General features: G+C 29.1%; 2 protein-coding genes across 6 annotated transcripts in view; one reads left to right on the forward strand and one right to left on the reverse strand.

Moving 5' to 3' along the window:
• LOC107455470 (tetraspanin-13) overlaps positions 1 to 994 on the reverse strand; it is a 32,449-nt gene extending 31,455 nt beyond the window's left edge. Inside the window, exon 1 of one of the 5 annotated variants that reach the window (XM_016073045.4) lies at positions 839 to 994. The gene's annotated coding sequence lies outside the window, so the exon portion shown is untranslated. Of the gene's footprint in view, positions 1 to 732 lie in introns of all 5 variants that reach the window. The other 4 variants (XM_016073044.4, XM_071187652.1, XM_016073047.4 and 1 more) reach the window with 4 other exon arrangements.
• A 4,324-nt stretch (positions 995 to 5,318) lies between these two features.
• LOC107455469 (thioredoxin) lies at positions 5,319 to 13,289 on the forward strand. The gene is made up of 5 exons (XM_016073043.3): positions 5,319 to 5,630; positions 8,166 to 8,270; positions 8,350 to 8,409; positions 9,111 to 9,176; positions 10,182 to 13,289. The coding sequence occupies exons 1-5, from the start codon at positions 5,607 to 5,609 to the stop codon at positions 10,242 to 10,244; spliced, it is 318 nt and encodes a 105-aa protein (XP_015928529.1). The 5' UTR covers positions 5,319 to 5,606; the 3' UTR covers positions 10,245 to 13,289.
• The last annotated feature ends 12,150 nt before the right edge of the window (positions 13,290 to 25,439 follow it).

Genomic DNA, 25,439 nt, shown 5'->3' on the forward strand with positions numbered 1-25,439 from the left:
AAAATAAACAAAAAATTTATATATATACGTATATTATATAAGGGGGCTGGGAAGGACTTGGTTGGCAGGGTGCTAGACTTGCATTCGTGAAAACGGGAGTTTGAAACCAGCCGGCCTAAGACTCCCCATGTAGTAAATGGTGACTGGTACACATTAAATCTGTCGGGTCACTAAGTCCTCTATGTTCCCAAAACAAATAATACTTCTGGGGGTACTGAACTGGAGATAGATCATTCTCTGGTTCAAGACAAAATTATGATCTGTGGATGAATAAATGGGTCCATCCTTTAAACAGGTGTGATGTATGGGTGTGGCAGAAGTCAAATTCTTGGCCATATATGGTGCCACTGGAAAACAACAATTGCACACCTTGCCTTAATAGCCAACGACAACATATATAATACATATAACATGGATAATATATATATATAACATATGCAATATATATAATATATATATAACATATGTAATATATATAGTATATATATAACATATGTAATATATTTAATATATATATAATACATATATAAATAACATATATATATGCATAGTATACAATTTATATAATATATTTATATGTATATAATAAATATACATTTATACATGATCTTTTACATTCCCTAGGCCTCGCAAAAATATCCTTAATAAAGAGCTGAGTCAACTAAAATATTCCCTGAATGCCTATTCACAGGTCTATTAAAATAAAAACAATAAAAACCTGGACCATAAAACCTTTTAAAAGTAAGCATTTCATTCAGAGCATTGCTTGTTGTATATACGTCTAACATGTTAAGTACATAAAAAGATTGTGTCATACAGGGGCCAAAATACAAACTACCTGATTAAAACAACAATCATGGCACTTAACATAATTTTATAACTTATTTCTTATTTTATTTCAATTATTAACAATGAATACACATTCGAAAAATTTCCAGATGCTGATTTGTAGATTGTAGACTAAAGAAGAGTGCGACGAGTTTTTTGCATTAGCTTATAGCTCTGTATATCCATTAATGCATGCTCACCTCATTGGCTGTTGTTGTTCATTTACGTCGCACTAGAGCTGCACAATGGGCTATTGGCGACGGTCTGGGAAGCATCTCTGAGGATGATCCGAAGACATTTCATCACAATTTTAATCCTCTGCAGAGGGGGTGGCACCCCCGCTTCAGTAGCCCGACGATCTTCACCCGAAGTCTCGCACTTTACGGTAGAACAGTTTAACGAGGACCAATACTGCACATCTTCGGTTCCTACGCAGACTAATCCAAGTGGTCACCCACTTGGATTAGTCTGCGTAGGATCACCGAAATCTAGCACACTGACCACAGTCAGTGGTGCTTGATTTCGGTGATCTGCTGGGAACCGATCAGTCCATTGCGGGGCTTTATTTACGTCGTACTAGAGCTGCACAATGGGCTACTCGCGATCGCAACGAACTATAGGAGGCGCTGCTGTATGAAACGAATTCCTGTGATTTCCATATGAACAATCATTCAGTTGCTCTGGAGACGTCTTTAATGTATCGTGTAGCATTGTAACGTTCCTTCTTTATCGTGGCTTACTAAAGTTAAGAGAGAAAATTGTTTGATATTCTCTCTTATGCAAGCGAAAACAGCAGATCACCGAAGTCAAGCATCACTGGCTGCGGTCAGTGTGCGGGTGGGTGTGAATCCCTTTGNCGTGAAGTGCTCGACTTCGCTCGCAGGTCGTCGGACTACCGAAGCGAGGGTGCAACAACAGCAAGCGAAAACAAAATGGTATATCTTTTTTTTAGAGAAGAAACATCCAAAACACACCATATTCGAGCTAAAATCTAATGCCTGCGAAATCGTTTTACTAAATTTAATGATAAATTATGAAGGGCCTATTTACTTTACATTCCATAGTTCTAAGAATCATATTACTTCAAACATTAAAATATGCAAAAAGTATACATAAGCTCATAATTTTATATAATTTAATTTTGCAAAAAAAGGTTTTTTGAGAACAATTTTTATCAAAAAATTTTAAGTTTCAATAAAAATCATTATTTATAAACTAAAAAATGTAAAATAAAGAATGCTTACGAAAAAAAAAGCGATTCTGAAAACTCCTCACATTAAAATAAAGAACATTCATGTTTTTTTTTTTTTTTTTATTCTAATAATTGATGATAATTTTCTATAGAAAACCATTCTATAGAAAATTATCATCAAATAAGAAGAGAAATTATTTGCAAGTGAAATTTTTTATTATAAAAATCATAACACTTACTTGCTTTATTAATCTGGAGAATTCCAAAATGATATGTTCTTCGTTTGAAAACTTTATTCTCAAATTATATATACATAGATTATCCCTTCATTACTTTAAGATGGAAATATAAATAAACTTTACTATTATCGTAATAAAATTTTATTATTATTGCAAGATCTCAATATGAATTTTAGTATGTAACTTAGAAACAGAATAGCTGAATTCTAGTATTAATAATCAACAAAAATGATATTATTTCAAGTAATTCGGATGATTGTTTATTGTTATTTTCCGAATTATATAGATTCAGAAGAATATTCTATAACTATTACAGTTCTCTACGCTCTGAAATCATTTTCATTCAGCGGAATAAAATGAGCAATGTTGACTTCACTTTAATTTGTAATGCATTATAGACAAAAGAAATTTATTTTATCGTTTTACACCCATCTGTAACAGCATGCGATCACGAAATTGGAAGTTATGTTGTTGATAATAGAAAGGTAAAAACTATGAGAAACTCTTCAAATGTTGAGTGCGCTCTATTTCAGAAAGATTTATCAATGTTCTGGGTAGTTTTTTCAAATTCTTCTACCTTTTCCTTAGGGAAATTCTGCTTTTTTTTGGTGCTAAAAAAAAAGTGGCGTCCTATTCTGCTAACGATTCTGATAGACTTAATAAATAAAAGCATGAAAATATCTATCCGCTAGAGGGCATACTCAAGAGTTGCGATCGCGAATTATCGACTGTGAGGGAAACATTCCTAAGGATGATCCGAAATCATGCCATAGCGATTTTGATTCTCTGCAGAGGGGATGGCTCCCATGCTTTGGTAGCCCAACAACCTGCTCGCGAAGTCAAGCTTTTCACCGTAGAGCAGTTTAACAAAGACCGATACCGTACGCCCTCGGTTCCTACGCAGGTTGATCAAAGTAATCACCACCAGCTCACTAATAAGAGTCACTGATGCTTGACTTCAGTCTTCTATTGGGAACCTTGTCTTTGCTAACGGTCCACTGCGGGATGATCTATAACATGAGGTTGCAGTAAAAAGTCAGAAATTGTTTGTGGCTGAGAAGAATTCAGAGAGGTATTGGAGTTATGTCCGAGGATTGAAAAACAAGTTAACGATATCGGTAAATACTGAATTTTGGAGAGATAAGGACAGATTAAGTTCCTTATGAGCATTCTGGAATGACAGACATTCCAGGAGGATGATTTATTGATGCGTTAGCGGAGTAGCACAGTATTGAGTGAAAGTGTTAACTCACATAAAGAAACTTGAAGATTTAAACATTTCTTTATTTCATACAGTACCATCTCGATACAGCGTACAACTGAAGATATTTAAACATAAATATATCTTAACAAAAATGTTGGTACGTCACCGGAAACAACAACACAGTGACGTGACATAGTGAAGAGACAAGACAGGAAGTCGACAAGAACACATGCTTACAACAATGCATGCTTTATATACAGATTCCATAATGATATGCACAGACGACGTCACTTACGTTATCTGAAAAGAAAATATCTGTTGCCAACACACGACCGAAAGTTAATTCTGTTAACTTAATGTATTCTGAGGAGTAACAAACCATTCCAACATACGGCCCCACGGTCGTGTGATCTATATCAGAGAAAAATATATTATTCACAACTTCTTTAAATTTATTACCCATTAATGGTTTTGTTAGGAAATCTGCTAAGTTATTCTTAGAATGAATANGTATATATATATGTGTATATATATGTGTGTGTGTGTGGAGATTGGCGTTAGGTATAAGATGAATCATAAGCATGACTACGCTTTTTGTAACAAACAAATTTAATTAAAAAATAACAAGAGATATAGAAAACAACAGCTCCGTCTGAGCGCTTGGACAGAAGAAAAAAGTAATTTCACATATAATAAACTACTGAATTTATGTAATTGTTGATAACAATAGTTTGCTTGATATTTGATAATTGAGAACTGATAACTGTACTAGCTCACTTTTTCATGTTTGATCACAGAGCTGTAATTTTTCACTGAATGTTATTATTTTGTAATTTAACCATGTTAATTATTTACTAAGCAGATTGTTTTTACTTCTTAGAATATTATCAGAATTAAATAAAACCCGATTTCAAGTTTATATTGTATGCTTTCCCCATTAGCGTGTGGAAAGTCATAGAGGAAGGAAGTACGTTAGTTTCTCTCTTGATTTTCATATAGATTAAAATCTTTTAACTTGAAACACTATATGTAACTGAAAACTGCATTAAACATAGTTCTAAGGAAAAGTATCATGGAAATTTTAAAAAATATTCTGATTAAATAAAAAGGAAAATATTAAGTAAAGGGAAGATATCGTAGTACATTCCTATACAACTGCAAAGAGGAGGAGAGGGAAGAGAGAAGAGCTAAAGGCATGAAACCGGTCTCACCCCGCATGGCGTATTCGAGTGTTGCGATCGCGAATTTAAAACGAAGCCAAGAGTAACGCCAAGCCAGAATAATTCGTATTTAGTTTAAGATGTATCTGGTTGGCTTAGTTCAAAAATTGCTTTTTACTTTAAGAACGCAGAGGATCAAAATTGTGATGGCATGTCTTCGGATCATCCTCCGGGATGTTTCCCAGACCGTCGCCAATAGCCCATTGTGCAGCTCTAGTGCGACGTAAAGTAACAACAACAATTAAGAACGCAGGTCGTCGGGCTACCGAAGCGGGGGTGCCATCCCCTCCGCAGAGGATCAAAATTGTGATGGCATGTCTTCGGATCATCCTCCGGGATGTTTCCCAGACCGTCGCCAATAGCCCATTGTGCAGCTCTAGTGGGACGGAAATTAACGACAACAACAACAACAACTTTAAGAAACTAGAGTTACACTTCTCTTTCATTTTAAAATTGATAAAAGGAAAAAAAAACATAATAATACCACTTTAAAAAAAATACTACGAAAAATATCACATCCCTATTTTTTGGTGAAAAAGTACTGTAGTATTAAAAATTCTACGTATGGCAACCCTGGTGAATTGTTGCCATAGGTAGAGAGTTTTGTTTTACGCCACCTCTTGACCATTTCGATCGCCAAGTCTTATTTGAACTTGCCTTTCGTCGTTAGCGCATGCGCATTTTTCGCAGCCGTTGTGAGTGGAGACATTAGTCTGCGGTTACAGGTTGCAGATTTTATATACAAAGTATCAGGCATTCATAGTGAAAACGCGTCACCTTGACATCATAACAAACGTTATCTAATAACACAAATATATATCAGACAATCTGATAACAATTTCTTCACCGGTCACAAGTGGTCGTTTTTGCCTATGTAAATTTTTTTACTGTTTTTTTTAACTCGAACATACCTTTCTTGTAAAATGGTTCACGCTGTTGAAGATAAGGTATGTGTATTAACTTAGTTTTAGATTAATGTACGAAATTTTTTCTTTCCCAAGCACTTACAAAATATTTTCTTTGAGGGTGTTTATTCTTATCATATGTATAAATGCTTTCTTATTACTGTTCTAAGTATGATTCGTTTTTGAAAGTAGCGGCGAAATTACCCCTTCTTTTACGCTGTCAGGGGCATCCCCAACATAATGGGTGGGTTGAAAATTTTGCTGCCTGGTTTTTAGCACATTTTGGGGAGGGGCGGGGGTTTCAAACTTTTAAAGGAAACTATAGTCCGTTTAGCGGAAAGATAGACTAGATGTAAACAAAGATACGCCACTTGGCGGCTCCAATCTCACGTGGAGCTGAACAGACTGCAAATATTTCTTAACTTTTTTTTTTCTGACTCATACAACTATGGAAAAAGGAAACAGTTTGCCATTTAGTCAATTATAAAAGAATCGAAAAAAATGTTTTTAAACAGCTATAAAGTATATGAACTCAGTTTTTGCACACCCTAATATCCTAATATGTGATTATATACCTACATGTTAGACTTAAACTTAAAGGAACTATATTTAGTACTGTTATAAGTTTAAATTCTGTAAAACTAAATTCATTAATTAGATTTTACATTGAATTAGATTTTGAAACTTAAAATAAACGCAACTCATTGTAGAAACATTAATTCAATTTTGGTTAAAATTGAACAGTATACGTTACTAAAGTATGTAGATTCTATTACATTCGATGTTAACTTTACGATTGAAAGATAAGTGTTTATTGTGCCTTACTGTTTCACCAATTTGCAAAAAATTTTAAAAATAATTAACTTACATGCATAGCAAACTACAAATATTATATACATCCTGTTTAATTTTCGGTAAATGGGATAGAAGTTATTAGTAGTTTTTGGGCCTGTAATTGGCAAATGAAACTAAAGGGAGTATTAAAAGAAGAAATTTTTTTTCAGGAATCCATTTTAAATTATTTTTCATCTATATGGAGGGGGGGAAGCATGCTTTTTCTCGGTCCCCTCTATCTTTACTGCTAAATGCAAGTAAAAGTTATATTGATTAATATCCTTTGCTTTGAAACATCAAATACAATAAATTGTGAGAACCGTACAAAACGATTGCTTAATTTTATGCTGGTAATAAATAACGTTATTAAATTATCAATTTTCCTGCTCGAAAAGACCTTTTGTAAAAATTCAAAAAAAATCTGATAAAAAATCATAAGAAGCAGTACAGCAGAGGATTCTCATCCCTGCATACTTTTTTTTTACAATTCTCAAAAGGGAAGAGTGTTAATTTTGATTGTTAAATAGTGTCTAGAAAAAGGACGGACATTCATATAAGGGTATTTGCGTGCCTAAAGACTGTGATAAGAAATCATTCCTATTAAATCTCATTAATAAATGTCTCATTCCTAAAATTAAGGTACAGTAGGGAACCGATTATCCGGATCGATCTGGACCATAGCTATTCCGGATAACTGATTTTTCCGGTTTTCTGAATCGCTACAAAAAGCCGTTTTTTTAATGTTAAACCCAACTAAAAAAAATTTTTTTTTGGAAATAATCTTAAAAAGAAGAAAAAACGATGGAGTAATACACTAATGATTATTTCCAAAATGATGGTAAGGTAAAGATCTTTCAAAAAAGAACGAAAAATCCTAAAATCTTATGAGGAAAAAAAAATTTTTTTTTAAAAATGGCGGGAAAATTTATCGAATTTCGTTCCGGGTTTTTGGTTTTCTGATTTCAGGATAACGGGTTCTGTACTGTATAAGTTAATAAAATAAGAATTTTTTTTTTCTTGTTTAGGAGCATGAGCGTAAATGTAAATAAGAATGCAACTTTTAGATAATAAATTTTCATTACTAATTTTATGTATAATTTTCATATTTCAAAGTACTCATTGTAGTATGTAAAATAATTTGCTGTTTTATTAGCAATAAATATATTTCTTTTATGCCCATTTAATTTTATATTTATTTAAATTCAAGTTATTTTAAACTTTATTATTGAATATGTAGTTATGGTATCTACTTCTAAATAAAGACTTGTTCTGCCAAGAATATTTTATTTTTAAAAATGTTTTTCCATCTAAATTAAGTTACTTTTCATTCAACAAGTTGGTTCTCTGTGTTCTGTTGGTTCTTTGAGTAAACTAATTTATTCAGTAATTAGTTTGTAATGATTGAATAATATTAACCTTTTTTATCATTTGTGATATTAAGAATTTTAGTTGCACTTCTATTGTTAAATAATAAGTATTTATACAACTAGTCAGAGTTTTGAATGTTACATGCAAAAACAATTTAAAAGAATAAATAATAATTGAAATAAAAAAAATGCATATGTATATTATATACTTTATTTAATAAAACCTGATTTTTATTAACCATGATAAAATACTTCGATGTTTCATTCATGACCCCTAAAACCCTAAGCACGTCCTTATATAGTAGTTTTTAAGTAAAGTGTTGATATCAGAGTTTTCATTTAAACCATTAACTTTTGTGTATTACTTTCCTTTTAGGATGATTTTGACACCAAACTCTCTGCAGCCGGTGATAAATTGGTTGTTGTTGATTTCCATGCTACATGGTGTGGGCCTTGCAAGCAAATAGCTCCATTTTTTGCTGTAAATTTTTTTTATAAATTAGAATCTTTATAAATTAAATTTTTTTCTCTTTTTGACTTTATTTTTATGTTTATTTCAGGGGTTGGCTGAGGAATTCACAGATGTTGTATTTTTAAAAGTTGATGTAGATGAAGTAGAAGTGAGTATTTTTTTTCTCTCTTCAAATATTCAAAGATAACCAAATAATTAAATATACAAATATTAATTACTTAATATTCAAGTAATAATTTCATGAACCAAAAAATTTTTTTTTGCTAAAACAACTTCCTGCAAAATTTTTAATCATAATATTGAAATTTTATTTACTAATAAATCAAATAATTTCTAAAGATGCAATTATGCATTTAATGAGAATTTTGATTAATTATTTGAAGTTAAAATTTAAATTTAATTTTTAAAGCCTGTAGAGGGTCAATGATAAAGTTTTTTGTTTAAAGTTGGTCACGTGTGCTTTTATTGTAAATGAATTTACACTTTTGCAACAATTTTTGATTTTGTGCTTGAAGCATTGTTTCTTAAACTCAAAATTTGCTTTCAATGAAGCTATCAAAAATATTTATTTTAAATGGGATGAGTGATTAAGCTAGGAAACAAGGTTTAATTTTTATAAAAAAAAGAAATTCTGCCGTGAAGTTTTTGCAATAAATATAAAATATTTAATTGAGTTAAACCATTTTTGTTTCTATTTTTTGAGAGAATGAATGTGATATGTATTCTTCATTTCTGTCACTAATAATGCTTACATGATAGAATATAGCTGTGAGGAATTTTTTATATATATATTAGATAGTATATTGTTATTACATTATCTAATAATCTGTTTGAATTTCTAACTTGCAGGATGTTGCTACCTTATATGATGTGTCAAGCATTCCTAAATTTGTATTTCTGAAAAACAAAGAAAAAGTAAACTTTCAAAAATTTGTTCCATATTTATTTTGATATTGAATTTTCTTATTTCAGCAATCATCAGTTGCTGGTTTTTATTTAATTTTGTATGACTTTAGGATGTCAATGTTTAGGAGTTGAGTGTGAGAATATTTGTTCTATCAAATGTTATAATTATTTTTTCTCTTTCTAAAGAATGTTTAATAATTAGTTTTAAGTTTTTAAAGAATACCTCTAATTTTTCTGTTATTTTTTATACTCATCAAAAATGTTTATCTCTATTTTTATCTAGAATTTGAAAATTATTTAAAAATAGTATTTTTAATTTTAAGGAAACTTTTGGAGTGAACGTTTCATGTAATAGTAAGTTAAAGTAAATTTTAATCAAAATTCTGTTTTTTCTTTGTTTCAAGTTATAAATTTCATTGAATAATTAGTTTATTAGACTATTGTGTAAATATATAAGTGTAATTCTCTAACAGTTATTCAATTTTAAAGCAACAAACAATTTTGTAAGTATAAATTAACATAATTTTACAGAAAACTTATTTTTTAAATCTTACTATTAATTTGTTTTAAGTTTTAAAATCATTGTCTAAAATCTTGAGCATTTAAACTAATATGCATAATACCAGGATACATTTGAACTATTTTATGATGTTCAACTCCATACCCTTGTAATTTTGAACCCAATCAGAAGACAAGGAAACTGCTGGATCAAATGTTGAGAAAAATTTGGCTTTTTGATAGAACTAACCCGCATTTTCAATGCTTCAAGTGGATGGTTAAGGTGATTCATACTGAAGTATAATATATACCAAATAATTCTCAAATGCCAAAAACTGAGTAATGATACATCAGCAGCTGAGGATTTTGTATTAGAAATTGCACACTTCCACGAATCATAAGCTTATAATTCAACGAAATTTTAAAATTTTTGCTAAAAAACTCTGTATATCATTCTTTTATTAGTTTATACCATTGTTTTCTGATGACAATCTGTGATTATATTTTTCTTTTTAGGTTGATGAAATGTTGGGAGCTAATCAAGACAAATTAAAAGCCTTGGTTACACAGCATAAATAATTTTTACTGCTGGTCTTATGTATGCTTAGGCTTTATGCACAACTAAAAGCCTTCATTACTATTTATTTTTTAAAATTTGTTTCATATTGTAAGTTTATATTTTCGCACATAATTCTAGTAAAGATTTTATATATATTCTTGCTACTATTTCTATATAGAGACATGAAATGTTTAAAGTTGCTTAAAAAAGATATATAACATGTTATTGCTGTGGTTATAGTTATTCCAGTGTGACAACTGTCTTCTAGTAATGTGGTGCTTTGTTTAACTTTTTTTTTTTAATTCAGTAAAAAATGTAAATTTTTCTATACTATTAATAGCCATGCAGTAGTTTACTTGACCTTTTGAAATTAACATGTGAATGAGTGATTAGAAGGATAGTATTTCTTAATTTTTAAAGAATTTTATTTATTAATTTTAAGTTCTTTTTTAAAATTAATATCTTAACATTAAAAAGCACTTAAATTGTTAACTTTTTTACACGTTTTCGACTTATAATCAAAAAATTATTTCATATTTTCAATTGAAGTTTTTAAAAACAATGATCTATTCTGCATGTTGCAGGTAGATATCCTATTTATAGCTTAGTTTTTTGTAAATATGTGTACATCTTTCAGTAGCATGAATTTTATCGTAAAATAACAGTTGAGTTGGATATTATTAATGTTTTGAAATCAATCATAAGTTTGGTTATTAAGTCAATGCAAATTTATCTTACTGTTAATGAATTGAGAATGCACATTGACGATTCCTAATTTCTCAAATTGCTATGTTTTTATAGTTTTCATGTGATATTTTCTAAATTATTTTCTCTTTAATAATGGTTATCTGGATTAATTTTAATTACATAAGAATTTGTGTTCCTTAGGTTATTTCATGCTTTTATGATTTATGCATTTCAGTGCCTTTATTGATTTCCAGCTTTAATATTTGCCTTTATGTGCCTTGAGTAATTCTGTCTTAATTGAGTAAATTAAACTGTTTTCTTGTAAAGCTTGCAGTTTTTGATTAATAGAACATTGTTGAAGTAGCATATATAATAATTATGAACTATTGAAATAGCAATATTTCCTGCATAAATGTGAATTTTAAAGGAAGTTAATATAAGTTCAATTCTATAGTAAAATGCTTTAATAGATTTTCTGCTTCAGCAATTTAATGACATGTTTTAGAGCGTTTTCCCCCCAGTAAGTCTGTCATTAGTAGTTCTATTATATCATGACTGCATATAAACTTTATTAGTTTAACCCCTTAAAGCAAAAGTTTTTCCCCCCGGAAATACTGGTTAAAACGTGATAGTTTTTAAATTTTTTTTTTTAACTGAAAATAAATATGTAGGTATAGTGTGTTATTTTTTGCAATTTCAGTTGTGGTGGTGACTAGGTGGTGTTGGTGTAAAAGCTATAAAAAAATTACTGTACAAACAAAGTTTAAACAATTTTATTACAAGTTTATTTTGAATTTCAATATATTAAAATAAAATTAAATCAACTCAAGGGATCATCATTTTCATTGCTCAGACTTTCTGATAAATTGGCACATTCATTTTTTCAAAACAAGTTAATAAACTCTTAGTAAACATCAACTTATGGTTTCCTTTTATGATATTTAACGCAATAAAAATGGATATATTACCTTTTCCACACTAAATAACTGCCTTATAACAGAATTTCTAACAACCTTATAGCTTATCAAAATGCACCACTTGGTTTACACAAGAAAAGTGCTGCATAATGGTGTCATCTATGGTAAATAAATTTAGTTATAATCTAGCCTATTTATTTTTATTAAAACAAATCTCAGACGGGCATTAGAAATAAAGTAAGATTGTCCGTGTGAGGCACGAGCATGTGCAAATTTGCGGGTAATTTTTGCTCACGTCAGACACCAAATTCGTTAAGGGGTTGAAAATTCAACAATACTCCAATTTTTGAATTAGACAACACCAACATAAAATTTTTTATTTCTAGAAAGATTTTTCATTTCATTTATGAATGGCTAGTTATGTTGATTCGTGTGTGTAATTAGGCTGCTTATTATTTTTTCTCCCTTTTTGAAAATTTTATATGGATAGAAATTAAATATTCAATTAGATACTTTGATTGTTTAATTTTATTCATAATTATTTTTAGGGACCATATATTTTATCCTAATACAGCCGAACCTCAATTTAACGACTCTCCCTAGACTGGACAAAAATGTCGTAAATAAAAGGGCGGGAAAATTTCCATGAAAAAAAAATATAAATGAAATTTTAATTATTTTTTGTAAAACCTAAATACAATTAGAAACTTGAATGTAATTTATTTAGTAAAGAGAAAAATAATTATTTTAAAGAAAATAAAAATCTAACATTTTTGCTTGATAAATCTTTTTTTGTTGTCTTTAAGTACTTAATAAATTTTTGAACCATTCCAAGGCATCAATTTTTTTCTCTTGTTATTCATGTCCTTAAAAGAAACTTTTCAGTCAGTGCATGTTGTGCACTGCTGTTTTAATAAATTATTGTGGATCTGAAGATGCAGTCTTCATCACTCCTGAAATGCTATCAATATGATTTTGAAATATACTGGTGTAGGACTACCTTTTCTGAAACCATTTATGATAGTCTTGAGACACATTTTTTTCAAGCAGACTATAATAAATTTAAAAATTCAAAAGCTGTTTTTTTTTGTGTATTGGAAGTTATACAAGACTAACTCATTGGTATTTCCAGAAAATAATATTTGAGGATGCTCTAAATACCGAGATTTTTTTAAATATCGATATATAGGAAAGAATACTAAGCTGAAAAGATGTTAAAAGTAGGAAATAGTTATTTACAGGTGACTCTAAATTCTTGTTTTACTGTAATTATTTATTTGTTAAACTTAAGTGTTATAGAAGTTAATTTTAATTTGTTCTTTAATATTTTGCTACTTATTTTTCTGTGACTTTTGAATAAATCTTCACAATGTTTTTTAAACCAGATCAACAATATTGACTTTGAAATGAGTGTGTAGCTTATGAAAGTTTTTGAGCAATAAAACTGTGCATACATGCTGAGTTGATTGTTTTTATTTTATGATTTTCCTAACACAGTGATATTTGCACTCATCTCATGTTAATTATGCAGATACCTAGATCCCATACCAAAGGCTGGCAAATTAAACCCTGGTTGCTGAATAATAGTAAGTTGATTCAATTTCCAGCAAAACAATTGCAACAATTGTTTCCTCCCAAAACTAGCATACTAAGCCAAGTTTTTAGGTGAATGCTCCCTTCCCCACCATTCCACAAACATGTATAGTAAAAAAAAGAAAAATAGAAAGAATGATTATTGGCTAAAGGTTCTTCTGTTGTAGCAAACCACGGAATTTGCAACTGTGATAGCCAGGAATTAATTATGTCTATGCTTGATGGTATTTTTTAATTTGGTTGAAGTGATAATTTAACTCAAATCTCTTCTTTTTTTTATCATTTATCTAGTGCTAATTTGTTTGATAAGGATAAATTTATTGCTTTGACTTATTTATACCTATTGTTAATTTATTTTGTTGTCTTTATTTTGGTAAGACCATTTCTGTTTTTTTTTAAAATTTTTTTTTATGCTGGTTGAAATGAAATTTTCTTTCCCCTAAAACTTGGTTTTGAAAGTTATATAATGTTTTGCAGGTCGTTTCCCGTCCATTATCTTGTATCAAAATAAAATTATTCTCATCAAAATTTCTGTTTGAGGATACTGTTTGTTTGTGGCCAGGTCAGCATTATTTTAATTTCCTCTTTTTGTTTCTAAAGCTGAAGAAAAAGGATTTTGCGGGACGTTTTTCACCTAAAGTTATCAAATCAAATAAAAATTTCACGAATTTTGAGTAAAAAATTATCATTGAAAATTAAGTAATTTTTTCAACTTTCAGCAATTTAGTTGATGACACAATATTAACTGATAATTTCAAGAACCGATATTTTATTAACTAGTCTCTGTACTTTAAAGTAATTTACGATATCTTTAGCTCATTAAATCACATAGAAAAATCGTGCTGTAATTACCTATAACCCAAATCTACTTTTTTTAAATAATTAACACTATATTTTTGAGATGTTTGCAATCAACATCTGTCTAACCAAACTATTTTCTATTAGGAAATTAAAAAAATGAATAGATAACTATATGGTGTTCGATTATTCTTCGTTCACTAGCAGTTGTTAAAATTAAATATTTTATAAATTTGCTGATATTTCTCTCTCTTGAGTGAATAGTTTGTCGTTTTTAAGCCATTTTTCAGAGGAAACAGCAGTTTTAAATTAAAAATGTATTTAATCAGCTTGAGTAACGAAAGGTATAATAGAATTCACTGTTTGCGTTAGGCGCTCATTAAGGGTTGTCTCAATTTCAAGCGCGGATAATTATCTCCCCTCTGCCGCGCCGATATGAACTCTTCTACCGAATAGGTGGAGCCAAGTGCCAACTCCTGGTGAACGAACTATACAAGCAAATTCAATTAAGTGAAAAATTTAAAGACTAATTTGATCAACAATTTCATTTAGATGAGTTAACCATATTGCCGATCACACTTTGTAGTGGTCAGGGACCTGACCTTACCAGAAAGGTCATGGGTTCGAAACTCAGATGATGTTTTAAAGCAGTGATTATCAAACTTATTTCTTTTACCGCCCCCTTTGAAAATCAATTATTTTTCAGCGCCCCCCCCATTTTTTATACACCCCTAAAACTTAAAAACCACAATTTCATTACTTTAACTAATTTAGTTATAATTAGTCGGTTCTGATGTTTAAACTTACTAAACTAGAAATTTTTACCAGTGAGAGCAAATAAAACCCAACTTTATAATATTATTAATATATTTTAATCAAATTAAAAGAAGCAATATAAATATGTAATCAGTTTTCGTTTTTATACTAATCTAATGAGATCGATGAATTTGATGATATTTAATAAGTTTGTTGATATCAGGTTCAATTTTACTCAAAAGCAGTCGTAAGTCGCCGCGTTTGGTAACTTGCAAATGATTTCTCTTCTTAGTAAGCAGCGTTGTCACAGCGCTAAATCCACGTTCCCAAAAATATGAATTTCACACAAATATTAATTTATAAGAGAAATACATTGCTATTTTATTGTACTATTTTGTACTAATTTTTTAGAACGAAACTAGTTTTGTTGAATATCTTTCTCATTAATATAAGATAAGATTCTCAATTAAAATTTTATATTTCGACTAGTAAATAATGCTACTAATACGAGTAATAATAACTTGTTTAACTACGGAAAATAAATTAATATCATTTCGTATTATAGATAAATATGGGTAATTTTTCATAGAATTTTAGTTTATAATTTAGAACTGGTTCAAATAAAAACCGCCGTCTAAGCCAGCGTTTTTATTATTTGTAATATTTATAATATATAGAAATAGTAAACGATGTTTGCAATAAGTGAACTGCTTAGGCTTACTATACTATTTGACACTGGACTGTAATGGGTTAATTGTTAAAAAAGAATTTCTAACACAACTTTTTGAACAATAATTATATACTTATTTCCATTTTATATAAANATAGTTCTTGAGAAATTAAATGTTAAATATATAACTTTTTTAAAATTGAATAATTCAGTTGTATTTGACTGATTTAATACACATTAAATTTTATATTTTGTCATTTAAAATGACATTTGTTAAATTTTCAATTTAAAGTTCTTTCGTCTATTCTCTTAAATAAAATAATATAAAATAATTAATGCTTCTTAAAAATTATTTTTGACAAGGAACTATTTTTAGGAAAATGAATTTTATTATTGTGCGCTAAAATTTTTTAGTTCGTTTAAAAAAATTCTCGTGGTATGGCTATATATCAGGGATGGGCAAACTACGGCCCGCGGGCTGACTGTGGCCCGCCAGAAGATTTTATCCGGCCCGCGGATAGAATTTTAACTTGCCAATTCGTGGCGAATGTAAACAATATACATCCATTTTCTTGTCTACTTTCTTTAAAGCTATTTTTGTTATTTCTTTTTTAGCAAAGTACTGATGACCTTTCATTTTTTCTTTTTTTGTTCTACAAAACATAAATTGATGAAAATAGTTAGCTCAGACAGATTCAATTGGTAAAATGTTGAAAGCAGAAGTTCTTTACAGAGTAGCCGTAAAACGCCATCTGAAGCAGTTGTTTCTAAGTATGCCAAAGTATGAGTTCTACAAATCATTACCAATTGCTAGCTTCCTAAACTTAATATTTCATGCTCAGAAAGTCAGAGCTATGTTTGCTTCATCTTATATATGTGAACAAGTGTTTTCAACTATGAACCTCAGAAAATATCATATCTAGACTAACAGACAAACATTTGGCCTCGTACCTTAAACTAAATACATCTCACATCGAACCTCAATATAAGAAACTTTTAAAAATGAAATCGCAATTTCATTCATCTCATTAAATATTTAAATTAAAACTTGTAAATCATTTTTTTTATATTTATTTTGGAAATTTTTACTTGGCCCATCAAACTTTTTTCTCTCGATTTTTTGCCCTCGACCAAAAAAGTTTGCCCACCTCTGCTATATATATTCGAGAGTCAAGAATTCGAACATTTAAAAAAAAAGTTATGCTTTTTTTTTAGAAAAAGATGTGTCTGTTTTTCTAAAGTATTTTGAATCTTAGTATATAAAAGTTCAAACTTTTGATCATATGTCATTCAAAGTGCTTGCTTTTTTGCACATGGTACATGTGCACAAACAGAAGTTTTTTTTATATTAATTGAAAAGTTTTCAATTGATCATATTTTAATTTTTTTTATTTAAATAAATATTTTCTTTTAAAAAAAATTTTGATTTTATATTTAGAATTAACACGTGACTTAATAGCAGATGTATTTTTAATTGTTAGAGGGGGGCACCAAAATATTTTCAGTGCTTAGGGCCTCAAGAGGTCTTAATCCGGCCCTGTCTGCCGCGCCGATATGAACTCCTTTACCGAATAGGTGGAGCCAAGTGCCAACTCCTGGTGAACGAACTATACAAGCAAATTCAATTAAGTGAAAAATTTAAAGACTAATTTGATCTACATTTTAAAGTATAGAAATATTGCTCAGTAATTCAGTGGAATTTTTAAAAATTAAGAACTAATTTATATTACGTGAAAAATTTAAAAAACCAATTCTTTATTTCCGTAAACTATAGTAGCTTGTTTTTATTACTGCAGTGAAAAAAAAAAAAACTTATTTTCCGCGCTCTAATTCTTTGAAAAACAATAAAGAAACATTGAAGATGGAAAAAAAGTGACGTTAGCAGTTAGTTCTTGAACTAACTGCTTATAAAATCCCATACTAAATATAATTTTTTTCAATTAACATATTTTTAAGAAATGGTCTATTTTCTGTTCCAACTGGATTGAGGAAATGGGAGCACGAAGTTCCCATAAATGTCCGTCTAAACAAAATCTTTATCTCTAATATTTAAATATCAAAAACAAGGAAAATATTTACATATTTTTGCAACAGCGTGTCACAGCGTGTACCATGATTTTAATTTATTCTTTTGATAAATAAATGTATTTACATTGGTTATATTTTAACAAGCTATTGTATTTTCATTTTGTAACTATTATTTGTTTCCTACTTTACAACACAAGATACTTCAAGAAATTATAATTCATAATTTTTTAGAAAATTTGAAATAGTAAAATTTTATAGTTAATATAATTAGATTGTGAAAAAACAACAATTCCGAACACTAACTACTGATAAGAAGTTTAAATACAGAAAACCTAAATGAAATTGGTGCTGTCATCTAGTGTAGAAATAAACAGTTATCTTTATTCGAGAGGAAAGTGGCTGATAAAATTATTCAATTTTCTAGAAGGTTTAAAGCATATACGAATATAAAAATATGCCGACAGTACAAAAAACATCTTAACAAATTAAATTTATGATTTTTTGACTTTTTTTCTTTTTATCATTCTAATAAATAATTAAAATAACAGTAGTTAATGAAAGGAAATGTATAAAAGAGAATTAAATAATCAAAATTATTTATAAAATCTGAACGATGTTTTCCTGCTAAAAAATTTTGACTCTGTTATTTGAAAATTGAAATCCTAAAAGTTGTTTTATTATCTAGTAACATATTAAAGATAAAAATAATAATAAAGCATATTTAAAAATATATTATAATTGATATAAAGAACGCGTAGCATATTAAAATGAGATGTATTGCCTCCAAGCATTACACATAATAAAAAAAAAATCCTTTTTTGATAAAAATTATTATAAAAGTATTTCTATAAGTATTTAATATAATTTGTTACCATTACCTGTGTTTCAGTTCAATAAAACTATGTGAAATCAATAATAAAAAAAATATATATATAATAAATTATATTTATTTTTTATATAAATAAATATAATAAATTGAAATTATTCACAAAGACTGAACGATATTTTGTTACGTTAGATTTTTAATTGTGGTATTGGAAAGTTGTTTTATAATCCAATAACATATTAAAAATAAACTTAAAAATTATCAGAAAATATTAGTCCGTATTTAAAAATAATTATTATAAAATAATTATAAAAAAAAACCCAAAACATATCATAAATGATATTTACTGCCATAACACATTACATAAACTTTTAACAATCATTACTTAATGAAAATTTTTAAAAAGCATCGTTAGATATATTTATAACAATTTTTCACATTACTGTGTTCCGATGCAATCAAATATTGGGAAATCAATCAAGAAAAATGAGAAACTGCTTTATGTTACATCTGATATCCTTTTATGAGTGTAGGCGTCTGGAAGATACAAATAATGAATTTTAAGTTTTTATTTATTTTTTGAGGTAAATGTACAAAACAAGCAACGTGCAAGTCGCAAAATGGAAAACGGTATACAGTCAAACGTTAACTGGAAGGAGGGTGGAAAATTTGTTCACGTTATTGGTTCAGAAATTTTTTTGATGAAAATCGTGCAATACGCTGACATGTTTTATTATCTTATCGGCATCGATAACAATCTATAATATTCTATAATCTTATCTGTTATCTATTTGTGTTTTCTAATATTAAATTTACATTATGAATATTTAAATTAATATATTATTTAATTTAATAAATTAATATAATATTTAAATTGTACATTTCAATAAATGTTTTTATTTCGCATTTCATATTAAATAATTAAAATTTATACATCTGATAATAAATACAACCAATTACTTTAAAATATTATAGTTTAGGCGAAAATCAAAAAGTATACTTACTTTCGTTGCTTTATTTTTTAAAAAAAATTCTGTAGAAACAAATAAAAAGTTACTGTTAAGAAATTAACTAATAGGTGTAAACTGATTTATTACTCAAATTAAAGACTATTACTGACAAAAAAAAAATCGGTGATAGCTCTCTGTTTTGGTTTCTTATTTGCACATGCTTTTCAAAAGTCTTCAANTAAAAACTTTTAACACATTTATTATTTCGTAAGCATCCATCTGAGAAAAATGAATAAAAGTATTCGCTAGTGAAATTTGAGAAACATTTTAGCTAAACACGTCTTCAGCAATATTAAATTCTTTGAACAACCTATGAATGTGGGAGAAATGATGACTACCTATATTGAGCAATGGCTCAGTATGGGTGGTCATATTTCAGGAAAACATGCCTCTTTACATTCACCCTCATGTCCATGTACAGTGCGCAAAAAAAAACGGCCACCTTGAATAACTTTTGGTCTAATGATTAGATTTTCACTTTTTAGGACTCAATCTTATCTCAAATATGATAATTGATAAGTGCAGACAGTATTTTAAGTTACGAAATCAGACACAAAAACGTACTTTTTTTTGAATAAAAATACCTTCAAATTTTTTACCCCCAAAATATGGTTTCAACAGTTTGGTCAGGAGAGCACCTCCAGTGTGGACCCCTTAATGTTAATTTTACTTTTTGCGCATTTCGTTATAACTCGAGAACATTTTAAGGGAATTAAAAAAATTTTTTTTTGCATACAATTATAAAAATCGTTTATCCAAAGGTAATTCAATGTAAAATAAACTTTTTGTAAATATTTATAATTTTTTATTAATTTATTTAAGAACGGTCAAAAATTTTTTTGAATTGTAAGGTATACAATTATTTGAATCATTTTAAAGAATGTAATTTTCCATGGCAAAATACAAAATGGGATCCAAATCGGTCGGATAGCTACTGAGAAATCGAATTTTAAGTATCTGACTTCTTTGACATTCAATTTCTCAGAAATTATTCGACCGATTTCCATCAAATTTTGCTATATCAAATTACATTCTTTTAAATTATACAAAAAATAGTATATCGTACAATAAAATTTTTTTTTGACTTTTAATAAACTTTTTTGACTTTTAATAAAACTTTTTTGACTTTTAATAAACTTTTAATAATTTAAAAAGTAGCTTTTAATAAATATTTATTATTCTTTATAATTTAAGTAAAATAATAAAGAATAATAAATATTTATTAAAAGTTATTTTTTGCACGGAATTGTCTATGGATAAACGGCTTTATTAATCGTGTGCAAAATTTTTCAATCTGCTTAATATGTTCTCGATATATAGTGAAATACGCAAAAGGTAAAATTAGCATTAATCCAAGCTGTAGGAACCATATTTCCCAGATTGCGGCTACCCCCTATATTTTGGGGGTCAGAAATCCAAATCAGATAAAAAAAAAGGTATGTTTATTCAGAGAAAGTACGTTTTTGTGTCTGATTTCGTAACTTAAAATATCGTTTGCTCTTATTGCAAGGAATATTTGAAGTCACCCCTTGAAGTCATTGAGATTGAGTCCCAGAACGTGAAAATCCGATCATTAGGATCAAAAGTTATTCAAGGTGGTCTTTTTTATTTCTTTTTTGCTCACTGCACATACCCCCATGTAAAGAGAACTCTTTTCATGTTAAAGAACAACAGGGCTTAAATTGTATTTTGTAATGGCCCCTCTCCATCAACAGATTCAATTCATAAACTCTTTTCATTTAAAAGCTGTAATGTTGCTATTGTCAACACTATAACAAAGTATTCAAAAAGCTTACTCTAATGGATATGGAACTGCGAATGTTCAATTTTCTTAACTGTCTGAGAGAAAATAAATTTTTTGTTCATATAAAAAGTAAAAATTTTCGTCGGTTTTTTATGAACTAAGATTCAATCTTAAATCAAATCGATTGAGGACATCTCATTCAGTCCTTATTTTCTAAAGGGCGAAAAAAGATTACTCCATCTGTCCCTTGAAGAGAGGGTCGAAGGTGTGAAATCCACTTCGGAAATTTGATCGAATCCAAAAATTTCTAGTTTAATATTCCAAGAAAAACGTTGGTCTATGTAAAGAACTTCCCTCGTTTGATTGAAGCTTGTCGGAGACCAGTCCATGGTTATAATAATTATTTCAAGCAGTGTAAATAAGAGGTTAGAGCAAAGGCGGATCCAGAAATTTCTCCTGGGGGGGGGGGTCATAGACTCAGATCCCCGCCGCCCACAATTAATTTTTTTAATAAACAAAAAAATTTTTTTAACTATTTTTTTTTTTGAAAAAAAAAACTGGAGTTTTCAATGTTAGTCTTCTCATTTATTTTTTTCATAATGAGCAATAGAACAATACATAAATAATTCAAATATTCAACATCTTTAAATAATAAATGTAATTCGGCAAATCTGTCAATGAATGACGCTAGGAGCGCTCGGCGCACTTCAACATTATTTATGTTTACAATGAAACTATGACGAATTTAGTTTTAATCTTTCGGATTATGATTCTTGAAACAGTGAAGAGCATAATTAGATGGGGGAAAAAAAAATCGATTTTTCGACCTTTCCTAGGTGTATATGCCCCCTTAAATAATTTTTAAAATATTTTATTTCTTTTGTAAACTATTAAAAAAATTATTATTATTTTTTCTTCACTTGGGGGGGGGCTTACCCCTATGACCCCCCCCCTCTGGATCCGCCACTGGGTTAGAGAGAGTGAACTTCAAAGAAGACTTTGCTGAAGTTCTTTAGATAGACAGATCACTTGTCAGAGATAATTTGCCTATTTGTTTTTTAAAATTTATTTTAAAATTGTCCAATTATTCGGATTTTCATTGTCTAGATCGGCTCGTTAATAACCGAATAACCAGCAATCTACTGTATTTAGTTTAGTAAGCGTTAAAAAAAAAACATTGAACTGAATTGAGTTGTAATGCTTACAAATTTTAACATCAATTTAACTATAGTTTTAAATGATAAATTAAAAAAAAAATTGACCACATGTACTTCTTACATATTTTGCTTATTTCTGTAACTGTTTAATGTCAAAAAAAAAAATCTTTGAACATAATTATAAAACACTTTTATGCAAAGATAATTCATGCAAAATGTATTTTTTTGTAATATTTATTATTTTTTAGTATTTAGTTTAATAATCGTCGAAAAATCTTGAATTGTTATACGTATAAACTTTTAACTCATTTTTTACTAAGTAGTTTTAATAAACGATGAAAAGAATAATAGTAGCTCTATAAAATGCTAGAACTGGACGAAATTGATTAAACAGTTTTTTAGTAGTAAAATTTCGAAAAATCGTATTTTAATAACTTTTTATTTTCCAGAAATATCTTACCGATTCTGCTTTAAAAGGTGAATTGTGTCATTTAAAATAACACCGTTTAAAATGACGTAAAAATTTGTATAACTAACAACCGAAAAGTTTTTACATCATTATTGAATTAAAAGTTAAAAAATTATAATAAAATCTTATTTTGACCAACTAGTTAGTTTAATTGTTATATTTTGATCAACTAGTTTAATTGTATACAAACGTGTTTGGACTTGTATTAACGGTTAAAGAAATATGGCGAAGTTCACAAAAAACGAATTTAAGAGGACTAAAATTTTCAATATCCATTATAAGCTACCAGGACCTTATTTTCAGACCCAATATTTTGAGATTTAAAAATCCAAATTCGTCAAATAAATAAATAAATAAAAATAAAAAAGAAATATAAATAATTAACTAAATAAATTTGTAAGGAAATTTTGTGTCGTATTTTGTAACCAAAACTATCGTTTGCGCAAAAAAAAAATTAGCATATTAAAAATTAGCATTATTACCATTAAGACTTCATCTTAGTTGATAAAAAATTGATCATTAGAACTAAAGTTGTTAAGGTAATCTATTTTTTATTTTATGCTCGATTTCTACAAAATCTGTTAATTTTTAAAAGAGTGGACCTCCCTGCTCATTCACCTGCACGAATAAAGAAGTTTCATCATTTTGTGTGGTTGTCACGTTAGCTCTGTTAAAAAGCTTCGATTCTCGAACTAATTCCCTGAGAGCTGGAAATAATTTTATTTCACTTAGCTTAGGTTATCTCAAAAAAAGAAGAAAAAAAAATTATGAGTTTGCGACGGTTTCTGGGGTGAGTTAAACTTTTGAGGGCTGAAAAACTTAGAAATTTAAGACATTTTTTTTCTTCAGTTTTTGCCTTATAACAGTTAAATGATGCTTCGGACACAAAAATTTTGAAAACATCAAAATTTAAGAGCAGTAAATTCCATATCGAGTGGTATACTGAAGGGGGAGTTTTCTGCTCTAATTAAGGTCCGATTTAAGCCATTTTTAAATTTTTTTTGAGTGAAATTGAAGGTAAGTTATATAATGATTTCATGGTTTTATTTTGGCTAATTTCAGCCAAATTTAAATTTTTTTTTCTACCTCGAGATAATTATAGATTAACATATAAGAGATGGCAGTGCACGCCGAGCACGGATGATTGGGCATTGCTTGATCTCCATACAGTATAATTCGAAACAGACAATATCAAAAGTTAATTATTATGTATGAGTGTATCTATAGTTAGAACCAAAAAAAAAAAATGTCTGAAAACATGCCATTTTTTCATAAAATGGTCACTTGAAAAAAAAATGTTTCTTGTTGGCATTATAGCTTACATAAAAAATTTAAATTTTTGAAAATTTTCGATTTCTGTTGGTTGTAACTAATGCCATATCAATTGTTTACAAATTTCCAAAGCGACATCAAAACTTTTTTTTATTTTATTTTAATTTTATTTCCAATTTTGCAGAAATTGATAAACTCTTAACAAGAAGAATATATGCAAATGAAATAGATAAGAGAAAAAAGTCAATGACTCATTAGCAGATCAATATCTTTTCACTAGCAATCCAATATCTTTTCACTTTGGAGTTTCCGTGTACAGCCGAACATCCCATCAAGTGCTTCTTATCCATTACTTCGAATTTCCTACAGCGTGGGCAATTCAGACTCGTAAAAATACCAATGCGGTGGAGGTGGGGAGCAAGACAGTCAAAGCGACATCAAAACCGATTGAGCAGTTTTTCTACAATCCAAACAGCTCCCTCACGAAAAAAAAAAAAAAGATTTTTTGTGAAATCGAGTTTAAAGTATTTATAGCTTTTTTCTTCGGTTTCGAGGGACTTTGCAATCGGCGATGTCTGGATCAACAGTATGTTGTCCTCGAACTCGAATGTACTCGAACCTCGAATACATTTCGTTGGCTTACATTGCTTCCTCCCGAGACGCAGATCTTCCTTCTTTGCTGGAGATAGACGCACGGTGCTCTGAAAGTATGAGGTATATCTGCGTTACGCTTTTTGCAAAACTCGATCGTCATATCGCCGATTCGAATACTCAAGACATCCATCATGCTAGCAATTCCCATGAAACCGTCGTTGAAGATCCCCGTAACCAAATATTTGGCAATTTCGACCACATCTTTACCGGAAGCGTAAAAGCAGACCATACCACGGATTGGAAACGGTTGGCGAAAATTTCTATTGGCGTTAAAGGAGCGTTCTCGACAATCGCCAAACAGCTGTGCGCTTATGTTTTTGTTTTGTTTTCGGTATCGCGTATCTATCATTCACCATGTTAGATATGGATGAGGCATTTCATAGTTTCAATGAAGCGGATCTTCCTAAAAAATTCTCGATTGTCATTACCAAAAATGGTGGGAAAATAATGGAAATCCGCTTTTCTATTAAGTCATATAATGACATCTAAGCTTGGGTTGACGCATTCAGCGTTAATATCTGCACTTCAAGGATTTCACGCAGATCTCGACCAAATGAGACAAAAAAAAAAACTTATTTGCAGGTACGTGTTCTTTAACTGTATTATAATTTTTAATATACATATTTGAATAATT

Source organism: Parasteatoda tepidariorum, chromosome X1 (genome assembly GCF_043381705.1).
Source record: "Parasteatoda tepidariorum isolate YZ-2023 chromosome X1, CAS_Ptep_4.0, whole genome shotgun sequence".
NCBI lineage: Eukaryota > Metazoa > Arthropoda > Arachnida > Araneae > Theridiidae > Parasteatoda > Parasteatoda tepidariorum.